Raw genomic sequence first — 22,879 nt, 5'->3', positions numbered from 1 at the left:
CTGATGACATTGATAAAAAATGTGTATAAATGTATTGAATTAGGTTATCTGTGATAAATGAAAATTGCTGTCAAATCTGAATCAGATGTGGCGTCAATGTGGTTTAACACTACAGACGCAAACAGCAAAATGTAAGAATTAAGATTTTTTTTTTTTAGGTTTTTGCCTATTACAAATAAGCATTTCTAAAATAATGTTGTATACCTGTGGCTTCTCATCAAAACTCAAATGTGAGCATTCTTGAAAGAATAACCTACAAAAATGAATTCATATTGATAAATTGTAACCAGGAATGTGTTCATTTGAACTCACTGTGTTTCAATTTGGACTTAAATTGTGTTTGCACTGTTGGAAACCCATTCAAATACTGTAATTAAAAATGGTATGAATATGTAAATGCATTGGGAATTAATGAGGAATGAAAGACGATATTGACGCTTCCTGTTGAGAGATTGTACAAAAAGGATATTTTAATCTTAATTACAACAAATGAGAATTTGTCCTGTCTCAAAATCACATTTACAAAAAAGATCACGAGTGTTTCAAACTATTTAAAAAAAATTAAAATATATATTTTTTAAAAAGTAAAACATGATTTTCCTTGTATTTTCTCTCCATTAAAAGACAGGAAATGAATAATAAAACTTATTTTTTCAGCTATTCATCACACTCGTCCTCCACTGTGGCATAGATTAATTGGTTCCTGCGTTTGATACGTGGTGTGGTAATCTGGCTTCCCGCATCACCTGCTTCGTCGCTGGTCCGTTTGAGGAGGCGCTCACCCTCTGCCTCCACGTTGCTTGGAGGAAGAAGACGAGGGACAGCTGGTGTGGAGTGTTGTGGGGGAGGCAGGTCCATGAGTGGGGACATGGGAATGGGCAACACTTGAGATTTGGGCGGGGGCAGGACCATGCCTGTGGCTGTGTGAGGCTCCCCCCCTGGTGGTTTTAGATTAGTGCGGTTTTTGGGCTCTTCCTCACCCTCCTCTTCCTCCCACTCATCCTCTATGGTGATCTCATCGGGATTGAAGGAGTTTGATGCGCCCGAAATGTCAGTTGGGTACTCGCTGGGCTCGTCGCCGCTCTGAGTGTCGTCTTCCTCCTCGGCGCCGCCGTCTTGAGCACCGCTCGTGTTGCCTGCCTGGCCCGCTTGGGTGTAGAGCTCCGTGAGGCCCAGGGTGGCGCACAGCTCTGTGGTCTGGGGGTTGGCGTGGTAGCTGGGGGCAGCGTGGTACTGAGGGTTGCTTGGGTCGTAGGGCGGCACGGTGCGACTGAAGTTGTCTGGGATGGCGAGCTCGCCGCTGAGCTGCTCCACCACCTTCATCAGCGCATCTTCAGAAACCGTGAAGTCCCACCTAATGGATGATGACAATAGTTATCTTCAGGACTACAGAAATCAGATCATTACTGTTGAGAAGCTGAAATGAGAGGATTTTGACAATTGTAAGTTAAATAGCTCTGAATGATTCCTTGGTTGTTAAAATAATTCCAATAGAGTGCACCTCCATTCAAATCTAAAGAGTCTGCATCAAAACATTTTATGATGCGGGTTACATTTTTCGAGCTATATTTCTTAATTATGACATATTTATGACAAGCAGTTTAATAAATCTGTTAAAGGGGAAGTTAACCATAAACCTTTCTTGACAATAATATGTTATAGAGGTGTGAATTGCCTAGTACCTTGCGATTTGATACCGATTAATCTTGATACAAATCGATAAGTCAATTATTGCGTTTTTTTAAACAAAAATTTAGAAAATACTAATCAGTAAACTTGTGTAATCTTGCACACTGTAAGATTTGTATGAAAATGTACTTCAGGCTTATAACTGTGAGCCACTGTATTTAACAAACAGGTTGGAATCTGTTTCATGTTTGAACAGCATTGAAATAAAATATCATGGCTTAATGTTCCATTAATAAAACATTCTTCCATGCTTAAAGTGTGAAACCTAGTCGGAAGTAAGAAATTTTGTTGAATATTTCCATCAAAAATTGATCTTTAAAAATCAATTCGGCTGCATATGAATCGATACGAGAATTGTGTGCTGTAATGTTGCGATATATTGCTGAATCGATTTTTTAATATAAACACGACAATCTGATTAATATTACATTTGTGGAATATGGGTTATGAAGCAAAATCCAGCCGCTTTTATCGATCTCAGGCGGCGGCCAATTTGCTGATTGCTGTCGACTGAAGATGACATCATACTTGCCCAGGGCTCACAGGTAACAACTTCAACTTCAGAAAACAAGTGAGCTGTGATTGGTTGTTGCCTGAGCCCTGAGCAACTATGATGTAATCTTCAGTCAACAGCAAGTGGCAAAATGGCCACCTTCTGATATTGATAAAAACTGCCGGATTTTGCTACTTAACTCATATTCCACTAACATAATATTAACCAGAATACCATATTTAGACTAGTGGGACTGCATAGAACATATTGTTGTCAAGAAAATTTTGGGGGGTTGACTTCCCCTTTAATAAATGTACAGTAAATAATACAGTGAAGCCCATTCATAGAGTACCGTTCGTGCAGTCCATTATTCTCTGGAGGGTTCCAGGGATGAGGGGTGATCCTCTGCAGATCGTCGGTGGCCTTCAGGATGGCGAGCCACTCGGGGTCATATTCAAGATCGTCGGATGAACCAGCCCTTTCTGGTACGTCCAGGATCTATGACAAAGGCGTGCGTGTCAATTTAGAGCGACCGTCTTTTGACTGACATGTGACACGACGCTCCCTTACCTGCAAGAATTCCCGATAGGGCAGACATTTATCCAGCGACAGGAACTTGGTGACTCGCGGGGCAGCGTTGGGTTCAGGCTTTAACCGTGAAGGAAATACATCTCATGAAAAATAATGTGAACAAGAATTTAAGCAGTCTCAGGTTAGCGGTCAGTCTTACTGGATGTTTCTTCAGAGCTGCAAATTTGACGTGAAGATGCGCCGAGAACCAGTAGGTAGGCTGAAGGTGCTCCAGGAGCTCGGCGGCGGCGGGACTCCCAAGAGAGTTGGACTCGACGTCCTGCCGCAGGAACTTCTTCTTACGCAGCAGCTCTTCTGTGGGCCCGTGATGACAGATACCGCGAGGCCAGTCGTGGCTCAGGAAAATGTCGACGGGCATGCGAATCTTGATTGGAATTTGGGAATGGAAATTATAGTTGGTATTCATTCTTTTGATTGACAAGTGTGTATTTGAAAACAAAAGCTTCTCAGAGTGGAGCAACTTGTCTGCATCTTCCCCTTCAGTTTTAGAAAAATCATGGCATCCATTTTCAATGGCAAATAACACTCAAGTAATGTTTTTATTACATAATCAAACAAACAACTCCACTTCCATCAAATTAAAGGCCTCTGATGACCTGTTTGATGATTACCTGCTTTAGTTTGAACACCTCAATATTCCGCACGTGATAGACGCTTCTCAGGGTTTCGGGGTTGTACGGCGGGAATTCGTGATGACCTGCAACAGGCCAACATACCTGATGAACACACTGCTTTGCGGTGTGTAGTATAGTGTCTAGTTTGACAGTGAACTCACCTCTTCTGTAGTCATGTGACTTGAAGATGCCCGAAATGCCGCCAATTCGGACCCCTCTGTAGCGGATGACCCCAGCGTAACCTGCAGATGAGGTCGGAGCGTTGCAGATACAACAGGATGTTAAAGAATGATTACTTATGAACTTCAGATTATGGTGCTTTTTTTTGTCATGTTGACATGACACTGTGTATTGTCAGACGGTCCCTACCCAAATAATATATATTGGGAGCCACCCAGCCTCCATAAGAAAGCTCCTGCAGGTGATTGGAGGCCTCGTGGTTACCGCCGACGAAGATGGTAAGAATTGGAGCCTTCTTTTCTCCAGAATAGTACCTGTAACAAATGTTTTGTTGCAAAATAGGCCTGCAAGTTGTGATACTAAAAAACAAAAGATGAAGAAATGCAAAGAGGCACTGACTTGTAAAAAGTTTGCATGGTTCGGTACTTGGCAGGCACCGCCATGCACTTGAGGTCGCCTTCGTTGCGCACAGCCTGGAAATCACCGCAGCAAAGCAGCAGGTCCACTTTGACGCCTTCCTTCTTTTCCAGGTAGGCGATGGTATCGTAGATCTTGTCCAGCTCGCCATGGCAACAGCCCTCCACTGCAATCTTCATGGCTGCAACCAGCAGAGGCGCTCTAGATTCGATCTCAACTCCTTTGCTGCCTAAAGAAAGACGACATGGTCAGCTTGGGAAGTTGAGCTAAACATACAAATTGGTGAACTGGCACCGCATTCCATTCGTCCATTCTGTATGATTTGGAATTTTAGAAAAAGCTTAATTCCCCAGATAATCAAACTTCACTCGTTTCTGCTCTACACAACGCCTGCATTGAAACAACAGTTCGGATCAATCAGAGAGTAAATACATTATACAAATTCAGTAAATAATATATGTTTTGTTTTATGTATATACAACATTAATATAATCCAATACGTTGCTAATAACCTTTGGCTTTACTTTGCTCCAAAAATGTCCAACATCAGCCCAATGTTTGTTTGTTTTGGTGAATCATTTCGAGTCGATATCGCCATTCATGAGCACAGTAGCACACTGGCGACGAACACACGCTATTTAAATTATTGTTCTTTTAAGCATTTTTTTAAAATCACTACTTACGGAGAGGTGCGAGTGGCTAAAGAGGACGCCTGGTAACTTTTACACGCCGTAGGCCCCCCAAATCGTGACGAACAAGTACATGTTTTGCTGTAAAACTAGACAAATGTGCAACGAAATTTCCCACCCTGCGTTCACATGCCAGTACGCATGCGCAGGTCAAAAACAGGCACATAGCCACATACTATTTTGTTCGTCAGGGCAGATTCAACACAAAATTATTAGAAGCCATTTTGGATTTAAAAATATATATATATATTATTTATGCGTATATATTATTTGGATGCACGTTCATGCGTGTTTTTATAGTCTCTCTGTTTTCTGTTCTGTTGTGCAGTTTAATGTGACGAATTTACTTCATAAGAACCATCTTACGTCACGCTTATGTTTACTTGACTGACAAATCCACTGACTGCCTGTCAGACAGCACGCCAAGTTAGCGGTGTTACTTTGAAGCCCAGATTTGTGCCGCTGGGCGATACACCTCACATTTAAAACAATTAAAAGTACAAACTAAGACTTGATTCATTTAACTGCATTTCTTTTAAAGAGGCCGCCTAAAGCTGCTCTGGGGGGCGGAGTGTCTGCAAAGTGTTGCGCCGATTGGGGCGCTCGATCGGGGGACGTGAGATGGCGTGCTTGTTGGAGGCCCCTCTCCGCGTCAGTGTGCTGTCTGTGAGTGTCATTCTTATCAATTCAAATGGTAGTTTTTATTGCCACTGTGCCCCTTTCTGTTGTAATTTATGAAGATCAACTAGTTGGCATAAATACGTTGTTGTTAAACTAGAACGACTGTATGCCCCTTGTTAGCACAAAGGCTAAGTCAATGGCTCTGCAACATGTAGCGATGTTAGCGGTCCGCCTATTGTGGCGTTTACCAGAAAGTGAGCACTCGTTTCAAACATTTTGCTCGCACGGACAGGCGGGAACGATGAGAACACGTGAAGTTAAAACTGCGATCAACTATGTCTTCACGCCCGGTTGACTAATGTGAAGCGGAACGAGCATTTGACGAGCTGTCAGTGTCGCCCGGAATGAGTTAGCGGCTAACCTGCTACGAGTTAGTAACAACTGTTTCTATTAACTAAAACATATTGAACATTTGGTTACCCATTGCACGGATAAGCTATGTATCCCTTCAACTACCCGCCGTTGCACCCCACTTTATACCGAAACCAGCTAACGATCCATGATAATGAAACGTATTGTGCAATAAATAAATAAATACAAGTAATATATATTACCAGGTGACAGGTGCTCCTTTCTACGCTAACCATTTGCAAGCCTAGCAATAGGTTAGTTGCCACCAACCAAAATCTCATAATAACCCTTGTTATGAATGATTATGCAAGGGAGCTGGTATCAGTGATTGTAACGCTGCACTTGGCGCTGTGACGACGTCGCGTGGATCGTTCTGGCAGTCACTGACAAAAACTACATTTTGAGAGTCACATGCAGTTGCTGGGTGCACAACTACTAGAGCTGTTAAATAAGGGGTTGGCAGCTTTAGGGCTGTGGTTCATGTACAAAAAAGTAATACTGTATTTAAAAGTACTAAAAAAAAAGTACACAAAGCCTTGCTTAGACTGTAGTTGTGACACAAAATTTTGGAAAAAAAATATGGAGCTGGCTTGGTACTATTCATTTGTGTGTTTTCTTGTTCCATTGTAGGAAGTCACTGCCACGAGTCGCCATTATGTGGACCGACTGTTCGACCCCGACCCACAGAATGTGCTGCAGGGAGTCATGTATGTTCAATTCCTGTCAACAAATGTGGAGTTTTAATTCAAACTACTGGTTGCATGACTTGATTAAGTCAATACTAATATTATGAAAGTCGAGATGATTTGACTAGTCGCTTTTAATGTCATTAAGTAGTAAGCCTACAGTAAATACAACAAAATCTAATGGTTTGTAGAACATTTGCATGTTGGGAAATGCCGTGTTTGCAAATAATCACTAACCTCTTCGCGTGCGATTGCTCCAGCTACCACTCTTTGCGAGTGTGGCTGAAAATATTTTTTGAAAATCCTGCTTAAGCCTGGCGTTCTCAGTCTCTTTTGGGTTTACCTCACTTACCAAAGCAGAGCTTTTATAAATTCAAAAGACAAATTAAATTACTGCGATTGGCTGGGAACCAGGTCAAGGTGTACCTCGCCTGCCCCCCAAAGATAGCTGGGATAGGCTCCAGCATGCCCATGATCCTAGTGGGTATAAGTGGTTTGGAAAATGAATTAATTTAAATCAATTAAGGTGACAAACCAATTTCATCCACATTCTTCTCTGCGTCCTTCTCAAGCAAAAATACACGATTAGCGACTATTCGACATCATGTTCGAAAAGCCCTTAAAGTAGAATTCAAAGATTAATTAAGTTGCTATTTTTCTTGCTTTTGGAACCTCCAATAATGTTGTGTTTCAGAACTAAATTTCTCAGTGTGAATTTGCTTTCCGTTTTTATTTTTAACCTCTGAAGAGAAGAGACTGGCTCTGGTTACACCCTCCAGTCATCTGTACTTTTCCACCAGCCTCCTGCCATTTGATAATGTTTGGCCCGCTTGCAGAACACAGGAAACGTATTAATGATCATACTCATGCAACAAAAACACGTTGCACAATTGCATAGCGTACATGTGTTTTTACATTTTGCTTGTGTCTTTTCCTGTCCATCAAAACAAGTCTAACCAACGTAAAATCTCAATTAACACTGTTGTCATGCGCTCATCTCCTTGTACATTGTGTTTGGCTCCACAGTGACATGAAGAATGCCGTAATTGGCAACAATAAGCAGAAAGCCAATTTGATCGTCCTGGGAGCAGTGCCAAGGTACGCGCCCCTCTTTTCACCTTTTAATTTTATTCCTCCTCTTCTGTTCTTGTACCATTCTTATTAAAAAGCAAAACATAACATCTGAAAGACCAAGCACTAACATAAGCCAATTACTGTTGAACCTCGATTTAATGGATTTTAGATTTAACGGACAAAACATAGTGTCCAGCGGTTGTCAAAGTCTGTTAGTTCCAGAATTGGCCGCTGTTGTGTAGTGGCACTCTGGCGCTATCAACAGGCAGAAACTGGTGCTCATATTTCCGTGTTGTGCCTTTGCTATCACAGATTTACACTTAAGTCTAGCTCTGGCTAACAAACGTACACATAGAGATAAATAACCACTAGAGGGAGCCTTGGCTGGTTGAGGAGTGCAGAACTCCCACCATCTTGAACCGGGGGTCTCCGGCCAACTCTTCCATTCACTTGTGTTGAGGTGACTGTATTTGGCTCCAATAAATTAATCAGAACTCGTTGAAGTCTTTACAGATTTTGACACAGATTGGTTTATTACAAACATAATACTGACAACCACCATTTGCATTGTTGTCATTAGTCATGTCCACATTTCTGAAAATATTGAGTATTAAGTCAAACAGAAGCCTTTAAAGTATATTTGTGTGTGTGCCTAGGTTACTGTACCTTCTGCAGCAGAGCTCCTCAAGCCTGGAGCTGAGGACAGAATGTGCGGTGGTGCTGGGCAGCCTAGCCATGGGCACAGAGAACAATATCAAGTCCCTGGTGGACTGCCACATCATCCCCGCCCTTCTTCAAGGTTAGGGCACAAGTGCCCTCCGATGTAGAGGAATGTCGTCGTCATCATCGTCAGTGGTGAACGTCTTTTTTGTCGCTTGCAGGTCTCTTGTGTCCTGACCTGATTTTCATCGAGGCTTGTCTTCGTTGTCTCAGAACGGTCTTCATCAGTCCCGTCACTCCAGTACAGCTGCTATACACTGTAGGATTACTTACTACTTTTTGAGCCAAAACGTTAACCCCCACACCCAAAACAACCCAAAACTTTTTTTTTTTTATTACCTGCAGGATCCCACTGTGATCCCCCATTTAATGTCTCTGCTGAGCCACTCACATAGGACGCAGGAGTACACGACGCAGATCTTCTCCCACTGTTGTAAGGTATTTGTTGGTATTGGCTCACAGGGGATCTGAAGACTCAAGGAAACAGCCAAGACAAGACATTTTTGATTGATGTGTTGGTGGTTTGTGTTCAGACTCCAGAGCACCAAACAGTTCTGTTTAACCACGGCGCCATTCAGAGCATCGCCCCTTTGCTAATATCGCCCTCTTTTAAGGTAAGTTTGTTTTGTTTATGGTTTCCTTTTGAATTTACTACATCCATAATTAAGTAATAAACGAAAGGTCCTTCCTTAAAATTATTGTTCATTGGTTTATTAGAAATTCCCTCTATCATAAGTGCTAGTGGTATTGGTTACTTGGTATCGGTGAGCACTTATGAGTTGAGTACTGATATCAATCTGAAAAAAAGTAGTATCAGACATGACTATTATATAACATTTTTAGGGGTGTAACAAAAAAAACGATTTGAACCAGAAATCCGGTTTTGATTTAAACGATGCGAGTGCACCGGCAGACGAACTAATGAATTGGTCTAAAAATAGCTTGAACCGGCTGATGGCCCGGTCAAGACGTTATAAATCGGTTTTACGTCGCTGATACAGCTGCTAAAAAGAAACAAAACAGTCCAGTTGGCGCAGCCAAAATAAAAGCCTTCCAACTAATACTTTGACATCAATCTAATTGACTTGTTGCTTGCAGTTTGAAATCTTCACAGCACGTGGTGGGCGTCGCAGCTCAAGGAAATAGCTTGACTCGTCCTCTTCGACTACTACTCAATACAACGCCATCCCGGAATCATATTTAACTGCTAAATAAGGACGCTAAGAAACTGCGAGTTAATTAGTATGTAGTATGATACGGCACAATTCTCCGGCATTAGCAATTAGCCACTAACTGGAGCGTAAACGATGACAGTGTTCGAAGAGCCATTAGGGTGCGTTCAAATGCACTTGGACATTTCAAACTTAGAAAAAAAGTCCATCAATGCATTAAATGTTAATAATTGCAAATATCTAAATAATGTAGGTTTTATATAAATCGATAAAAGCTGACATACATTAAGAATGATTGGTGTGAAATCACTTTTTTTCTCTCTTTTTTTTTTTTTTACTTACAGTAATTTCTGTACTACAAGCCACTACTTTTTTAACTTGCATTCGACCCTGCGGCTAATACAAAGGTGCATCTTATCCATCAGATCACAAGGGGGCACACACTAAAGGAAGCGCAAGAGCGTCAGGCAGAGCAAAACAAACCAAGTGAGCCCAAATCCAATAGGAGAGAGAACAAGAGCGAAACAATTTGCGGCCTCATTATGGAAAAGAAAGTAGCGGGAACCCGGTGTGGTTACATTAAAAACACCTGCGGCTTATATGTGTAACAAACTCTGTTTACAATACTAATCAACTACTAGCCTTCCATCCTTCATTCTAGTTGTTGGTATGTCAATGAATCAAAAAATAAAGAATAAACCTGCCTTTTTTATATATAATTCTTATCACATTTACCACCAAAAATTGGAGCGCCTTTTCAGTAGTCCCCTTTAAACAGGCATTAAACAAAACACTGATCAAGAATAATACTAAAAGTGATAGTATTGCAGTTAAGTTTTATTTTCATCAGTCACCTGAGTTTTTTATTTACCCCCTCCAATTTGCACACATACCCCTGGTTGGGAAACACTGCATCGGACGACCTAATCCATAGTAGTGTTGAAGGGCCAGACTGACTGATCATGATGCATGGTGATGATAACTAAAACAAGAAGTTTACATTTAGTAAGATGGCTCTTTGAAAAAGATATTCAGTAGTAGTTATGACTTACGAGTGGAGTATTTTATTAGGCAGATGCATGTTAAAACAGCATTTTAAAAGTTACTAATTTGTTCTGTAACATGTCAGAACATTACATATGTGAACATGTTGATCACTGTTTTACAAAACAAAAGCAAGTTGTTTGCAAATGTGCAAATTACGAGATTTAGATCAATTTAAAATAAACTATATTCAAATGATTAATGTAGTATCAAAATAATTGTAAATTAATTTGACTAATTGTTGAGTAATCAAATAATCATTGCAGCGCTACACCGAATTGAACCAATCGAATTGTAATCCTACCGAACTGAATCGTTCCATTTTAAAATCGAACCGTTCTTGTATCGGATCGCACCTTATGTATCAAGATGCGTATCGAATCGTCTTGCTTGGAGATATTTACACCCCTAAAATTTTAAATTTCAACATGACTGATTTCAATAGGGTCATTAAAACCACCTATGAACGTTAGCTTGAATATCACGCTGACCAAATACAGAAGTTAACTTCCATATTGTCCTTCCAGGTGCGTATGCAGGCATTAAAATGTTTCTCAGTGCTGGCCTATGAGAACAGTCAGGTGTCCATGATGTTGGTGAATGGTGAGTGTTTTAGTCTGTAGTACTCGTTAAGTGGGGTACACACATATAGACACAATCAAGTCAAATGTAAATGTAGACTATTTTTTTCTTTTCTTTTTACTCGCATTTAAAAAAAAAATTACTATGTAAAAAAAAAATAAAAAATCAGCCTGCTTGTGTACCCAGCTTTTACCAGAAATCGTCACCTTGAAAAAACATGTGTGTGCTTGCAGTGCTGGTGGAAGGTGAGCTGCTCTCTCAGGTATTTGTCCGAATGATGCAAAGGGATCAGTCCATTGAAATGCAGCTAACGGCAGCCAAATGGTGAGCGGATTGTGGCTTTGTAAAATTTTGCTGTCATCATTTTTGACATGCGCTCTTTCTGCTGCAGTCTCACGTACATGTGTCGTGCAGGCGCCATCAGGACGGATGACAGCTGCATTGTCCTAAAGGTGCTGTTTTAATTTTTGTTCGTTGATACGTTTTGAAGTATACGTGTATGACTTTGTGCCTTTGCTGCTGGTGCAGACACTGCCGTGCCTGGTGCGCATGTGCAGCAAGGACCACCTGCTGGAGGAGCGGGTGGAGGGAGCCGAGACGCTGGCCTTCCTCATGGAGCCCGATGTGGAGTTGCAACGGATCGCCAGCACCACAGACCACCTGGTGGCCATGTTGGCCGACTACTTCAAGTACCCCAGCTCCGTGTCGGCCATCGCCGACATCAAGAGGGTTGGTCGCTATAGTTGGGACTTTTACCCACGTTTGACATGATGTTAGTATTTGACTATTTGCTGTCTGTGCAGTTGGACCACGACCTTAAGCACGCACATGAGCTGAGGCAAGCGGCTTTCAAACTGTATGCCTCGCTGGGCTCCAATGACGAGGACATCCGCAAGAAGGTTTTCCATTCATGCTGTTTCTAAATACAATCGGCCGCCACACATGCTTCAGCATTCACAAATACTCTCATTTGTTTTCCAAAGTATGACTACATTACCTGACTACATACCAAATTGGTGGTAAGGAGCTATAATGTAGTAGATTGAGGATCTTAATTTGGATAAAACCACCATTTTGTGGTATCTTTGTGCCAACAAACTATGTTGAGTTTAATTTAGACAAAATTAGTTCCTTTCAGCATGCTTGTGGTATCTATAAAAAAAGGCCGCTGTTAAAAATAAAAAATAAAAATAGATTATGTGCAGATTTTTTATATTTGCGGCAGGGTGCAGTCCCTACCCATAAGCTTTAATTGAATATTTGTATGCGTGTGTATTAATTCTTTACCCTTGTGTGTCTTTGTCAAGATCACAGAGACAGAGAACATGATGGACAGGATAGTCAGCGGCCTGTCAGAGTCCAGCATTAAAGTTCGCTTGGCGGCTGTCAGGTGAGGACATATTTGAACATGTATAATTGTTGGACTGCGAAGTTGTTTGATCCATCCTCATTTGGGTGGCAGGTAGGTAGAACCTGTAGATCTCCAGAGGTGATATTCAAGATTAAAAATTTGAAGTGGAAATCAACCCAAAACTTTACAATATGTTGTATGCACCCCCACTAGTATAAACATGGCATTCTGATTAATATTGTGTTTGTGGAATATGAGTTAAGTAGCAAAATCCACCCATTTTTATACATCTCAGTGGGCGGCCATTTTTCCACTTATTGTCCACTGAAATTGACATCACAGTTGCTCAGGAAATTTTTTTGGGGACTTGACTTTCCCCTTAATTTTTACTCTTGAATATATCATCTGTGGAGATCATTAAAGCATACAGGCATAACGTTTTTTGTAACTGTTATACAAGGGTTCAAATACATAAATAACTGTTCTAAAGGTAAAAAATATTCTGAAAATATTGCTTGCATTCTGAATTGCATCCCTTTATGGGTCGTTCGATGTAGGAAATGCCCCTCTAATGTCTCCAGTGAATGTGTGTGTGTGTGTGTGTGTGTGTGTGTGTGTGGTTTTTGGGGGGTTTTCCCTGATGGTGATCTGGCGGGAGGCCCCGGGGACGACCCAGGACACGCTGGAGAGACTATGTCTCCCGGCTTGCCTGGGAACGCCTTGGGATCCCGTCGGAAGAGCTGGTCTAAGTGGCTGGAGAGAGCTTCCCTCCAAAAGCTGCTGCCCCCGTAACCTGACCCCGGATGGATGGATGGTGATCTGATGCCACTGTAAACAGAACAAATGAAGTCTGGACTTTTAAATTGTACTTGACAACGTGGGAATAAATCCTGTTCTCTTGATAATGACAAAATGAATGTTGGAATTATGACAGGAAAAGGTAGAAAGCTGGTTGACATGATGCAGAGGAGGAAGGTGGAGTTATTGTGGAGGAGTTTGTTAGAAACGTCCTGGAGGTAAAAAGAGTGTCAGATAGAGCGATGAGCCTGAAGCTAGGAATCGAAGGTGTGATGATCAATGTTAGTAGTGGGTATGCGCCACAGGTAGAATGTGAGCTGGGGAAGGAAAACTTTTGGTTGGACCATGATGAAATGATGCAGAGCATCCCTAGAAGTGAGAGAGTTGTCATTGGTGCAGACTTCAATGGACACATTGGTGCAGGAAACGGGTGATGAGGAGGTGATGGGCAAGTTTGGTATCCAGGAGAGGAACGCAGAAGGACAGATGGTGGTTGACTTTGCAAAAAGAATGGAAATGGCTATCGTGAATACTTTCTTCTAGAAGAGGCAGGAACATAGGGTGACCAACAAGAGTGGAGATAGGAGTACACAGGTAGTTTACATCTTGTGTAGACGGTGTCATCTGAAGGAGATCAGCGACTGAAAAGTAGTGGTAGGTGAGAGTGTACCCAGACAGCATAGGATGGTAGTGTGCAGGATGACTGGTGGTGAGGAAAACAAAGACGGCAAAGGCAGAGCAGAGGACAAAATGGTGGAAGCTGAAAAAGGAAGGGTGTTGTATGACTTTCAGGAAGGAGTTGAGAAGGATGTGCTTCCAGATGACTGGACAACTACAGCAAATGTGATCAGGGAGACGGGTAGGACAGTCCTTGATGTGTTATCTGGAAGGAAAGGAGATAAGTAGACTTGGTGGTGGAATGAGGAGATGCAGAAGTGGATCCAGAGAAAGTGGTTAGCTAAGAAGAAATGGGACACTGAGAGGACTGAAGAAAGTAGACAGGATTACAGGGAAATGCAGCGTAGGGTGAAAGTAGAAGTGGCAAAGGCCAAACAATGATGACTTGTATGCTAGGTTGGACAGTAAGGAGGGAGAGACTGATCTATACAGGTTGGCAAGGGAAAGAGACAGAGATGGGAAGGACGTGCAGCAGGTTAGGGTAATAAAAGATAAGATGGAAGTGTGTTGACAGATGCCAGTAGTGTGATGGGAAGATGACAAGAGTACTTTGAAGAGTTGATGATTGAGGAAAATGAGAGAGAACGAAGAGTAGAAGAGGTGACTGTTGTGGACCAGGAAGTAGCAAAGATTAGTAAGGATGAAGTGAGAAGGGCATTGAAAAGGATGAAGTGTGGAAAGGCACTTGGCCCTGATGATATACCTGTGGAGGTATGGGAGTGTTTAGGAGAGGTAGCAGTAGAATTTCTGACTGGGATGTTCAACAGGATCTTAGATAGTGAAAAGATGCTTGAGGAATGGAGGAGAAGTGTGCTGGTGCCCATTTTTAAGAACAAGGGAGACATGCAGAGTTGTGGCAACGACAGACGAATAAAGCTGATGAGCCACACTAAAGCTATGGGAAAGAGTAGTTGAAGCTAGACTGAGGGCAGAGGTGAACATTTGTGAGCAACACTATGGTTTCATGCCAAAAAGAGTATCACAGATGCAGTATTTGCTTTGAGGATGTTGATAGAGAAGTACAGAGATGGTCAGAATGAGCTTCATTATGTCTTTGTAGATCTGGAGAAAGCTTATGACAGGGTGCCCAGAGAGGAACTGTGGTTTTGTATGAGGAAGTCTGGAGTAGCAGAGAAGTATGTTGAAGTGGTGCAGGATATGTATGAAGACTGTAAGACATTGGTGAGGTGTGTTGTAGGTGTGACGGAGGAGTTCAAAGTGGAGGTGGGATAACATCAGGGATCAGCTCTGAGCCCCTTCTTGTTCGCTATGGTAATGGACAGGATGACAGACGAGGTTAGACAGGAATCTCCATGGACTATGATGTTTGCAGATGACATTGTGATCTGGAGTGAGAGCAGGGAACAGGTGGAGGAGAAGCTAGATGCGTGGAGGTTTGCCCTGGAAAGGAGGGGAATGAAGGTTAGTCATAAAAAGACGGAGTATCTGTGTGTGAATGGGAGGGACCCAAGTGGAAGAGTGAGGTTACAGGGAGAAGAGACCACAAAGGTGGAGGAGTTTAAGTATTTAGGGTAAACAGTCCAGAGCAATGGAGAGTGTGGAAAAGAAGTGAAGAAGCCTGTGCAGGCAGGCTGGAACGGTGGAGAAAAGTGTCAGGTGTGATGTGTGATAGAAGAGTTTCAGCTAAAATGAAAGGAAAGGTTTATAAAACTGTGGTGAGAACAGTGATGTCTGGAGACAGTGCCACTGAGGAAAAGACAGGAGGCAGAGATGGAGGTGGCAGAGATGAAGATGCTGAGGTACATCATGAGTACATCAGAGGGACAGCACATGTTAGAGGCTGTGGAGATAAAGTCAGAGAGGCCAGAATGAGATGGTTTGGACATGTCCAGAGGAGAGATGTTGAGTATATTGTCAGAAGGATGCTGAGTTTCCAAATGCCAGGCAGAAGGTCTAGAGGAAGACCAAAGAGGAAGTTTATGAATGGAGTTAAAGAGGACATAAAGGTTGGTGTGAGAGAAGAGGATGCAGAGGACAGGGTTAGGTGGAGGCAACTGATTTGCTGTGGCGAAAGGAAAAGAAGAAGAAGAAATTATAATTCTCTTTTCTGTATTAATTAATAACTGCGTACTGTATCATGTTCTTGTTCCAGATGTCTACATAGTCTCTCTCGGTCGGTGCAGCAACTGAGGACAAGCTTCCACGATCACGCTGTGTGGAAACCCCTCATGAAGGTTAATGGAAGCAATTATTGAATTTGAATCCATAAGAAAATGTCATATAATTTGGCTCCATTTGGAGGAATTGCAGCAATTCAACAAATGATTTTTATTTATAACTTGATACTTTTTCTATCTGCTGGTTGTCCTTATTTAAATGCAGCTGTTGCAAAACGCACCTGATGAAGTCTTGGTCATGGCGTCTTCCACACTATGCAACCTACTGCTGGAGTTCTCACCCAGTAAAGAGGTAAACACACACCTTGTACTTTTCAAAACGCTCTTCAGGGTCTTACGATAAGCCTTATATTATTACTATTTGGGTGGTGGCACTTTTGGGTCATGATATAATGCGATACGTTTTCCTTATTTAGCTTATTCTGCTGCATTATTTAAACCTGTAAGAAAATATTGCAACTTTTTCACTTTTTTTCTTTTGTTTAAAAAAAACAATGATGACTGAGTTATATCATTGGATATAACTTAAAATATTGACTATTAAAAATTCAAGATCATATGGGTTTTTCTCGTATTCCTGTATGAAATTTGTACTGGCCCGCTTCAGTGAACTTCAGGTGGCCCAACAATAGCTGCGTTTGCATTGCAGTTTTTCAGAAAAATAAAAGCAATATTGTACTATTTCGATAAAGTACAATTTCGACTTGCCGGTGTTTCCATTGAAGAACGTTTCGCTTCTGAGGCGCAATCTTCGTAATGTCCCGTCTCGCGGGATCTCGCAGTTTTGTAGGAGGTGCTCATGATGTTTACGGAAGACAGACGCCCGGAGTCGTTAATATTACTTTAAAAATATCTCCCTCCCCTCATCGGGCGGGTTCGGCTAAATTTGTGTGTGTGTGTGTGTGTGTGTGTGTGTGTGTGTGTGTGTGTGTGTGTGTGTGTGTGTGTGTGCGTGTGTGTGTGTGTGTGTGTGTGTGTGTGTGTGTGTGTGTGTGTGTGTGTGTGTGTGTGTGCGTGCAGTTATAACTTGTGTTATGGAGCAGACGGATGGATTTCAACGACGACGTACGCCGTATGTCGCTCGTTTGCTTGTTGCCAGGGGCAACGGCCATTTCTCATGCAACGATATGGGACGAGCGTAGAACGCATTGGCTCCATAACTGAATCGCTTTGTTCTTAAAAAGACATGTTCTGACACGAAAGCGAGTGGTTCCGTACTTCCTACTTCCTTTCCTCCGTGCTGGGCGGGGGTCACATGACTACAGGGAATGCGCAAAAAGTGTTTCCATTACACTTTTGCGAAATACTTTTATTTCGACACGTCTCAAAAACCACCTCATGAGAGCGTAATTTTTTTTTGCAATATTTGAGTGTTTTTTTTCTACAATCACGTGTTTCCATTACCAGCTTGCTTTTGCTCAACTTGCCTTTTGCACAAAACTCAGGGTAATGGAAACGCACTTATAGTCACATAGTGCTCGGGCCACTGTTTATTTTAGAACCCAAGAAAAATGGACAGAGAGGTGGCTTGCCTGTATTGTTTATAGCAGGAGTTCATTCCAAAGATAGGGACCAGCGACGAAAATGCTCGATCCCCTTTGAGACGCCGCTTAGTCCTGCGATCCAGTAGTGTCTGATCTACTGACCTGAGGCACCTGGCAGGTGCGCAGGCGTGGAGGAGCATTAACTTCTTAACTTAACATTAACTTCTGCCATGCTGTTTGGTTGTTATTTTGAAGGACGTTTAGAATTGATTGAATGTGTGCACCGAACACTCCACTGAGTGAAATTGTAGTCAAATATCCATGTGTTGTGTTTGCATATGTGCAGCCCATCCTCGAATCAGGCGTCATAGAACTACTATGCAGTCTGACCCAGAGTGAGAGTCCTGCACTTCGTGTCAACGGGATCTGGGCCCTAATGGTGAGAAACGTCTCCTCGGAACACACTCCAAGCTCAAATCACTGGAGACAGTTGAATTAACAGTTGACCCTGTACGTGTGTGTCCGTGCCCGTGTACACAGAACATGGCGTTCCAGGCAGACCAGAAGGTGAAGGTGGAGATCGTTCAATGTTTGGGTACAGAGCAACTTTTTCGCCTACTGTCCGATCCTGACGGCAATGTGCTGATGAAGACGCTCGGTTTGCTGCGGAATCTCCTGTCAACGCGCCCTGTGAGAGCACACAAATCACTCAGACGGCACTCATCTTTTTTGACCCATCGTTAAGCCTGTCACGATAACACATTTTTAATAGCAGCAAACGATTTTTGTATTTCCTAATGATCATATCAAAGTCAGCATGTTGCATCATCAGCATGTTTCTTCGCTATCAGCACATCGACCAGATCATGAGTTCTCATGGAAAGCAGATCATGCAGGCCGTCACGCTCATCCTGGAGGCTGAGCACAACGTGGAGGTCAAAGAGCAGGTGAGAGGAGCCTGAAAGTTTCTTGATGTTTACGGGATGTACTGTTTTTGTGACTGATGTGTATTTCATCCATTTCATTGACCAGACACTGTGCATTCTGGCTAACATCGCTGATGGCAACACGGCCAAGGAACTCATCATGACCAATGATGACACGCTGCAGAAAATCAAATACTACATGGTAGGCCTAATTCTATGCATCATGGTAAATGACGCTGCGGGCAGTAGGGAGGTGCATTCAGGGTGGGACTTTCATCATAACATTTGGTCTAGCTTTGACCTATTGAAGTTTTGTATTTCATGAAACACAAGAAATATGACCCACATTTTATGCAAAGTAGTGTAGCCCACCTGTCTTGTATACAAGGTTCAAATTTGGGAGTAATAGACAAAATCTCTTGGGCAAGTTTGTTTTTACAGGATGCCTGGAAACAGCAGATGTAGTCCTAAAATGATACTTTGTGATTTTCAGGAATGAGGTTTTAAGACCATGTTTTTGAGTCTACTCATTATAAACATGGCTAGCCAGAGGTGTGGACTTGAGTCATGTGACTTGGACTTGATCGAGTCAGACTCGAGTCATGAATTTGACGACTTTAGACTCGACTTGGCAAAATGTTAAAAGACTTGCAACTCGACTTGGACTTTAACAACAATGACTGGTGACTTCACTTGGACTTGAGCCCTTTAACTTGAAAAGACTTGCTTATTCCACCAAAACAAAACAATTTAAATGTATGTTAATGATTAAGTTCCGTCTCGGTATTTGTGCGAGCTGGGCTGGCACAACAGCACTGTCACTCAGACATGTCAGGGAAGCTGCAAACACACGCCGCCTACGCTAAGGCTAACTTCAAAATAAAGCTGACCAAATAATACATTGACACCAATGCAACAGCCTTGGCGGATTTTAATTTGAAGTCTGCCTGCATGGTGGCATGAACGCCTAGTTGATTTCCTTTTGACATTTTGGCTTGCATTTTTGAATGTTTTATTGAAATTACATATTTTCTACTACAATTATCATAAGTATATTAAATAGTTAATTTAGGACGCGAAGAAACCGCAAGTTAATTACGCCGTCATTTTATGATACGGTACAAGTCTCCGGCGTTTGTTGCTAGTGGCTGGCTGTTAGCGTTAGCATGGGGTGCATGGCTAGCAACAGTAGTTTGACAGCTATTGTTTGGCTCGCTTGCTTTTCTTATTATTTTCAATATTGTGGACCTATGCTACTTTGTAATTCACTCTCCATATTTAAACAAAGGGAATGTGCCTTAAATTGCACTTGGATGTGTTTTTAATTATTTGAAAAAATAAATAAATAGAACTTTGCCTTAATTTATAATTATTTTATAAAATACTAGCTTTAAAAAAAATAATAAAAACATTCAAAATGTCCAATATGGCCATTTGGATTTTAAGAACACAACGTCAAGGGCATTACAAGTGCAATATAACGTAAGGGAGGATACCTTGTTTTTTTATACATGGACCATGTATAAAATAATTGTATCTTGTCTTATATTGCATTTAAAGTTTGTGTTCCTAAATTTTATTGGCCATATTAGACATTTTGAGTTTATATATATTTTTTAAAATTTAATGGTAAAAGTATTTTATAAAATAAATTCTGATTTCATGTTATTTATTTTTTTGAAAAACAATCTGATCCGTGACTTTTGTGATCCGTTGCATCACTAGGTGTTTGGGTACAAAAACTATGAGGTGGTCAATAAAAAATGAATTGCAGTATGTCTAAGATTAGATCACTGACAGAGAGGCAACAACTTCAAACTTCGTTCAACATCTGAAGTTGCACAAAGAACGGTAAGTAAGCGTTATAACGTCAGTTGTTTATTGGCTAATTATTGTTACTAGCTGCATAGGTAATGAGACTGTAAACTCACTGGTAGCACATTGCAAACACGGCAATTGGTTGCACCACTCTGGGTTCACTCCCTGAGTCCCTCACTCCTAATTCGATGCTCACTTGAAATAAAATAATCGACAATATTGTTAAAATGACTCCAAAGGACTTGAAACTCAAAGTGTAGGACTTATGAATCGCTTGAGACTTGTCAATCTTGACTTGGGACTTGAGGGAAAAGACTTGAGACTTGTGACTTGCAAAACAATGACTTACTCCCATTTCTGTTGTGTACCTTTTGTAAAAGTGGTTCTTTTAATGAGATTCATTTGGCTCAAGAATAATACAGACAAAAAGAACTTAATTCCTTTGCACCTCGTGCGCAGGCCTTAACGGTAAGTGATTGTCTGGCTCAGTTGCAAATTTTGAAGTGTTTGACTTATTTGTAACCCTTAGGGTCACTCTAATGTGAGACTGCAGCTCGCCGCCACCTTCTGCATTTCTAATCTCATTTGGAACGAGGAAGATGGTAAAACAGCACACGCCACAAGGGTCCTATTGGGATCAATCAATAATGAGTGCTTACAAATTTTGATGACTTTGCAAAAAATGTAGTTCTGTAAAATATTAGAAGAAGCACACCCACCCTCATGCTACTTTGTTGCAATAGGTTCTCAGGAGCGCCAGGACAAGCTGAGGGAGTTGGGCTTTGTTGACATGTTGCATAAACTCTCACAAGCCTGTGACGCCAACCTCAGCGACAGGTGAGAACCTCAGCTCACCTCCAGCTAGCGTCAACACAATAAAACAACACATGATGTCCCAACAGGGCAAAGACAGCCATGCAGCAGTACCTGGCATGACCACCGGAGGGCTTCACAAGCATTACTCGGGGAGGACGCCTGCTGTTTTTGTTTGGTTGAATGGCGGAAGCTTTTTGAGTTGCACAAAGGCACCTTTTCAAGAAACGATTTTCTTCTAAAGACATGACTTCCCTTGACTGTTTGGAGACGATTTTTTGTGAAGCTTGGAGCTTTTTGGTGTGACATTTTGCTTGTCATGGACTCGACTTATTGAGAAAACTGGATGACAAGTTTTTTTCTGTTATTTTTACATTTGTAATTGAAGAGAGCGCTTTTCCTTCTTTTTCTCCTCAAATCAACGGACACCTTTAGAGGGAAAGGAAACAGCTATTTTGAAATGTGGATGTTTTCATTCTTGTGTATACTTACCTCGTAAATATATATATATATAAATATGAGCATAAGAATATCTATTTTTGGAATGTTTTTTTTTTCCTCCCCCATTTTGCCCTCTGTGTTTTCAGTCATGTTTAGAAATGAATATTTCATGTTTGTCTTCAGTGTGCCTGTTGAAGGTATGGTTCTATCACACACTCAACCCTGTGGCATACTCACTCCTTTTTCTTATTTATGTTAAACTTAGACGTACTTTTGTGCGTCTTACAAGAAAATGATCCAATTGAGACTCGTTCCTCCTTGTGGACACTAAAGAGCAGCCAAGTATGAGCATTATGTGTGATACATATTTGCCGTCATGTTTTAAGTTCTTCTTCCTTTAGCCACCCCTTCTTCCCCTGGAGTGTTCACTGACATTTCACACCTCACTGATGCTCTGGTGGGATGAATGTGCTCACTGAAAATATATGCAGTCCCCACAAAAGAGCTCATTTGTGCTGCTTCTTTATTCTTCTGATAAGTTCATGTCTGAAATAAAACAACCAACGTGATTAAAGTGTAGATTTTCAGCTTTGATTTAAAGGGACTACACCATGGTATTTTAATGTAATTTCTTATGAAATATGAGTTATTTCGGTGGCTATTTTTCTTACCCGGAAGTCAAACGCTCGGTTCAGTAAAACCCCGCCTCACCCCCTGTGGCTGCCGCGCCCCTGTCATGACGTCGTCCGAGTCGGCGGCTTCGCGCAACGCCCACAAAACATACAGACAGGTTTTAAGCCGATTTTTAAAATGGACTCTAAATTTCACGGGCTGTTAGATCTCTGCGTTTGGTCACGCAAGCAAGCAATTCTTAAATAAACATTTGAAACAAAACGGGTCTTTGCCGCAAGAAATTGGGGAAGAGGTGGGGAGCAGAGAGGTTAAAGGAAAAAAGGAGGGAAAAAAAAAGGCACCACAGCAGTTCGTTAACCCGCACTCTATTGCTTACGGGGCGAGCGCACTATCCACTACACCATCCCTTCATTTAAATTCATTAGCGCAAATGTTTTACTTGTAGTTTACACCAGTTTCAGTTAATGGATTTGAAGGCAGCCAATTGTCATCTGATTAAACTTTGGCATTGCAAATGTGAAGAATAATTGATTGCTTTGAATTAATTTGGACAATGCTTATTGATAAAGGCTACTTTTGTCATTATCCAATGGAGGGAGGTCTCAGAGAAAGTGGGCGTGCGTCCACAGAGGCGGTGCGGGGGTGGAGCAGCACGCAATGACATCAAACCGTGCCAACAGCTCGTTCTCTCAGGTTGGGAGGGGCTGGTGCTTGGAGGGCAGAATAACGTAGAATTTCTCATTCAAGAGGGGAATGGAGGAAACCACAACTTTGGTCATGTTTTTGGTGAGGAATTAGCATTTTAACATGGCTAAA

At 41.8% G+C, this 22,879-nt stretch overlaps 2 protein-coding genes across 2 annotated transcripts; one reads left to right on the top strand and one right to left on the bottom strand.

Annotated features, from left to right (window-relative positions):
* Positions 1-444: 444 nt before the first annotated feature.
* dbr1 (debranching RNA lariats 1) lies at positions 445-4,813 on the bottom strand. Its single transcript, XM_077580299.1, has 9 exons — positions 4,668-4,813; positions 3,967-4,213; positions 3,757-3,881; positions 3,549-3,629; positions 3,385-3,470; positions 2,913-3,137; positions 2,753-2,830; positions 2,535-2,680; positions 445-1,354 (listed from the first exon to the last, which is right to left on the bottom strand). The coding sequence occupies exons 2-9, from the start codon at positions 4,161-4,163 to the stop codon at positions 658-660; spliced, it is 1,635 nt and encodes a 544-aa protein (XP_077436425.1). The 5' UTR covers positions 4,164-4,213; positions 4,668-4,813; the 3' UTR covers positions 445-657.
* A 259-nt stretch (positions 4,814-5,072) lies between these two features.
* armc8 (armadillo repeat containing 8) lies at positions 5,073-22,009 on the top strand. The gene is made up of 22 exons (XM_077580333.1): positions 5,073-5,339; positions 6,336-6,412; positions 7,418-7,489; positions 8,122-8,264; positions 8,347-8,444; positions 8,531-8,623; positions 8,719-8,799; positions 10,929-11,004; positions 11,217-11,307; positions 11,375-11,435; positions 11,512-11,712; positions 11,787-11,882; positions 12,291-12,373; positions 15,924-16,005; positions 16,154-16,240; positions 17,779-17,871; positions 17,973-18,122; positions 18,284-18,379; positions 18,465-18,560; positions 20,706-20,778; positions 20,920-21,013; positions 21,079-22,009. Exons 1-22 carry the CDS (start codon positions 5,295-5,297, stop codon positions 21,110-21,112), a joined length of 2,022 nt encoding a protein of 673 aa, XP_077436459.1. The 5' UTR covers positions 5,073-5,294; the 3' UTR covers positions 21,113-22,009.
* The last annotated feature ends 870 nt before the right edge of the window (positions 22,010-22,879 follow it).

Source organism: Vanacampus margaritifer, chromosome 11 (genome assembly GCF_051991255.1).
Source record: "Vanacampus margaritifer isolate UIUO_Vmar chromosome 11, RoL_Vmar_1.0, whole genome shotgun sequence".
In the NCBI taxonomy this organism is placed as follows: Eukaryota; Metazoa; Chordata; class Actinopteri; order Syngnathiformes; family Syngnathidae; genus Vanacampus; species Vanacampus margaritifer.
Note: the sequence above shows the minus strand (reverse complement) of the source record. Positions and strands in the feature narration are given on the sequence as shown.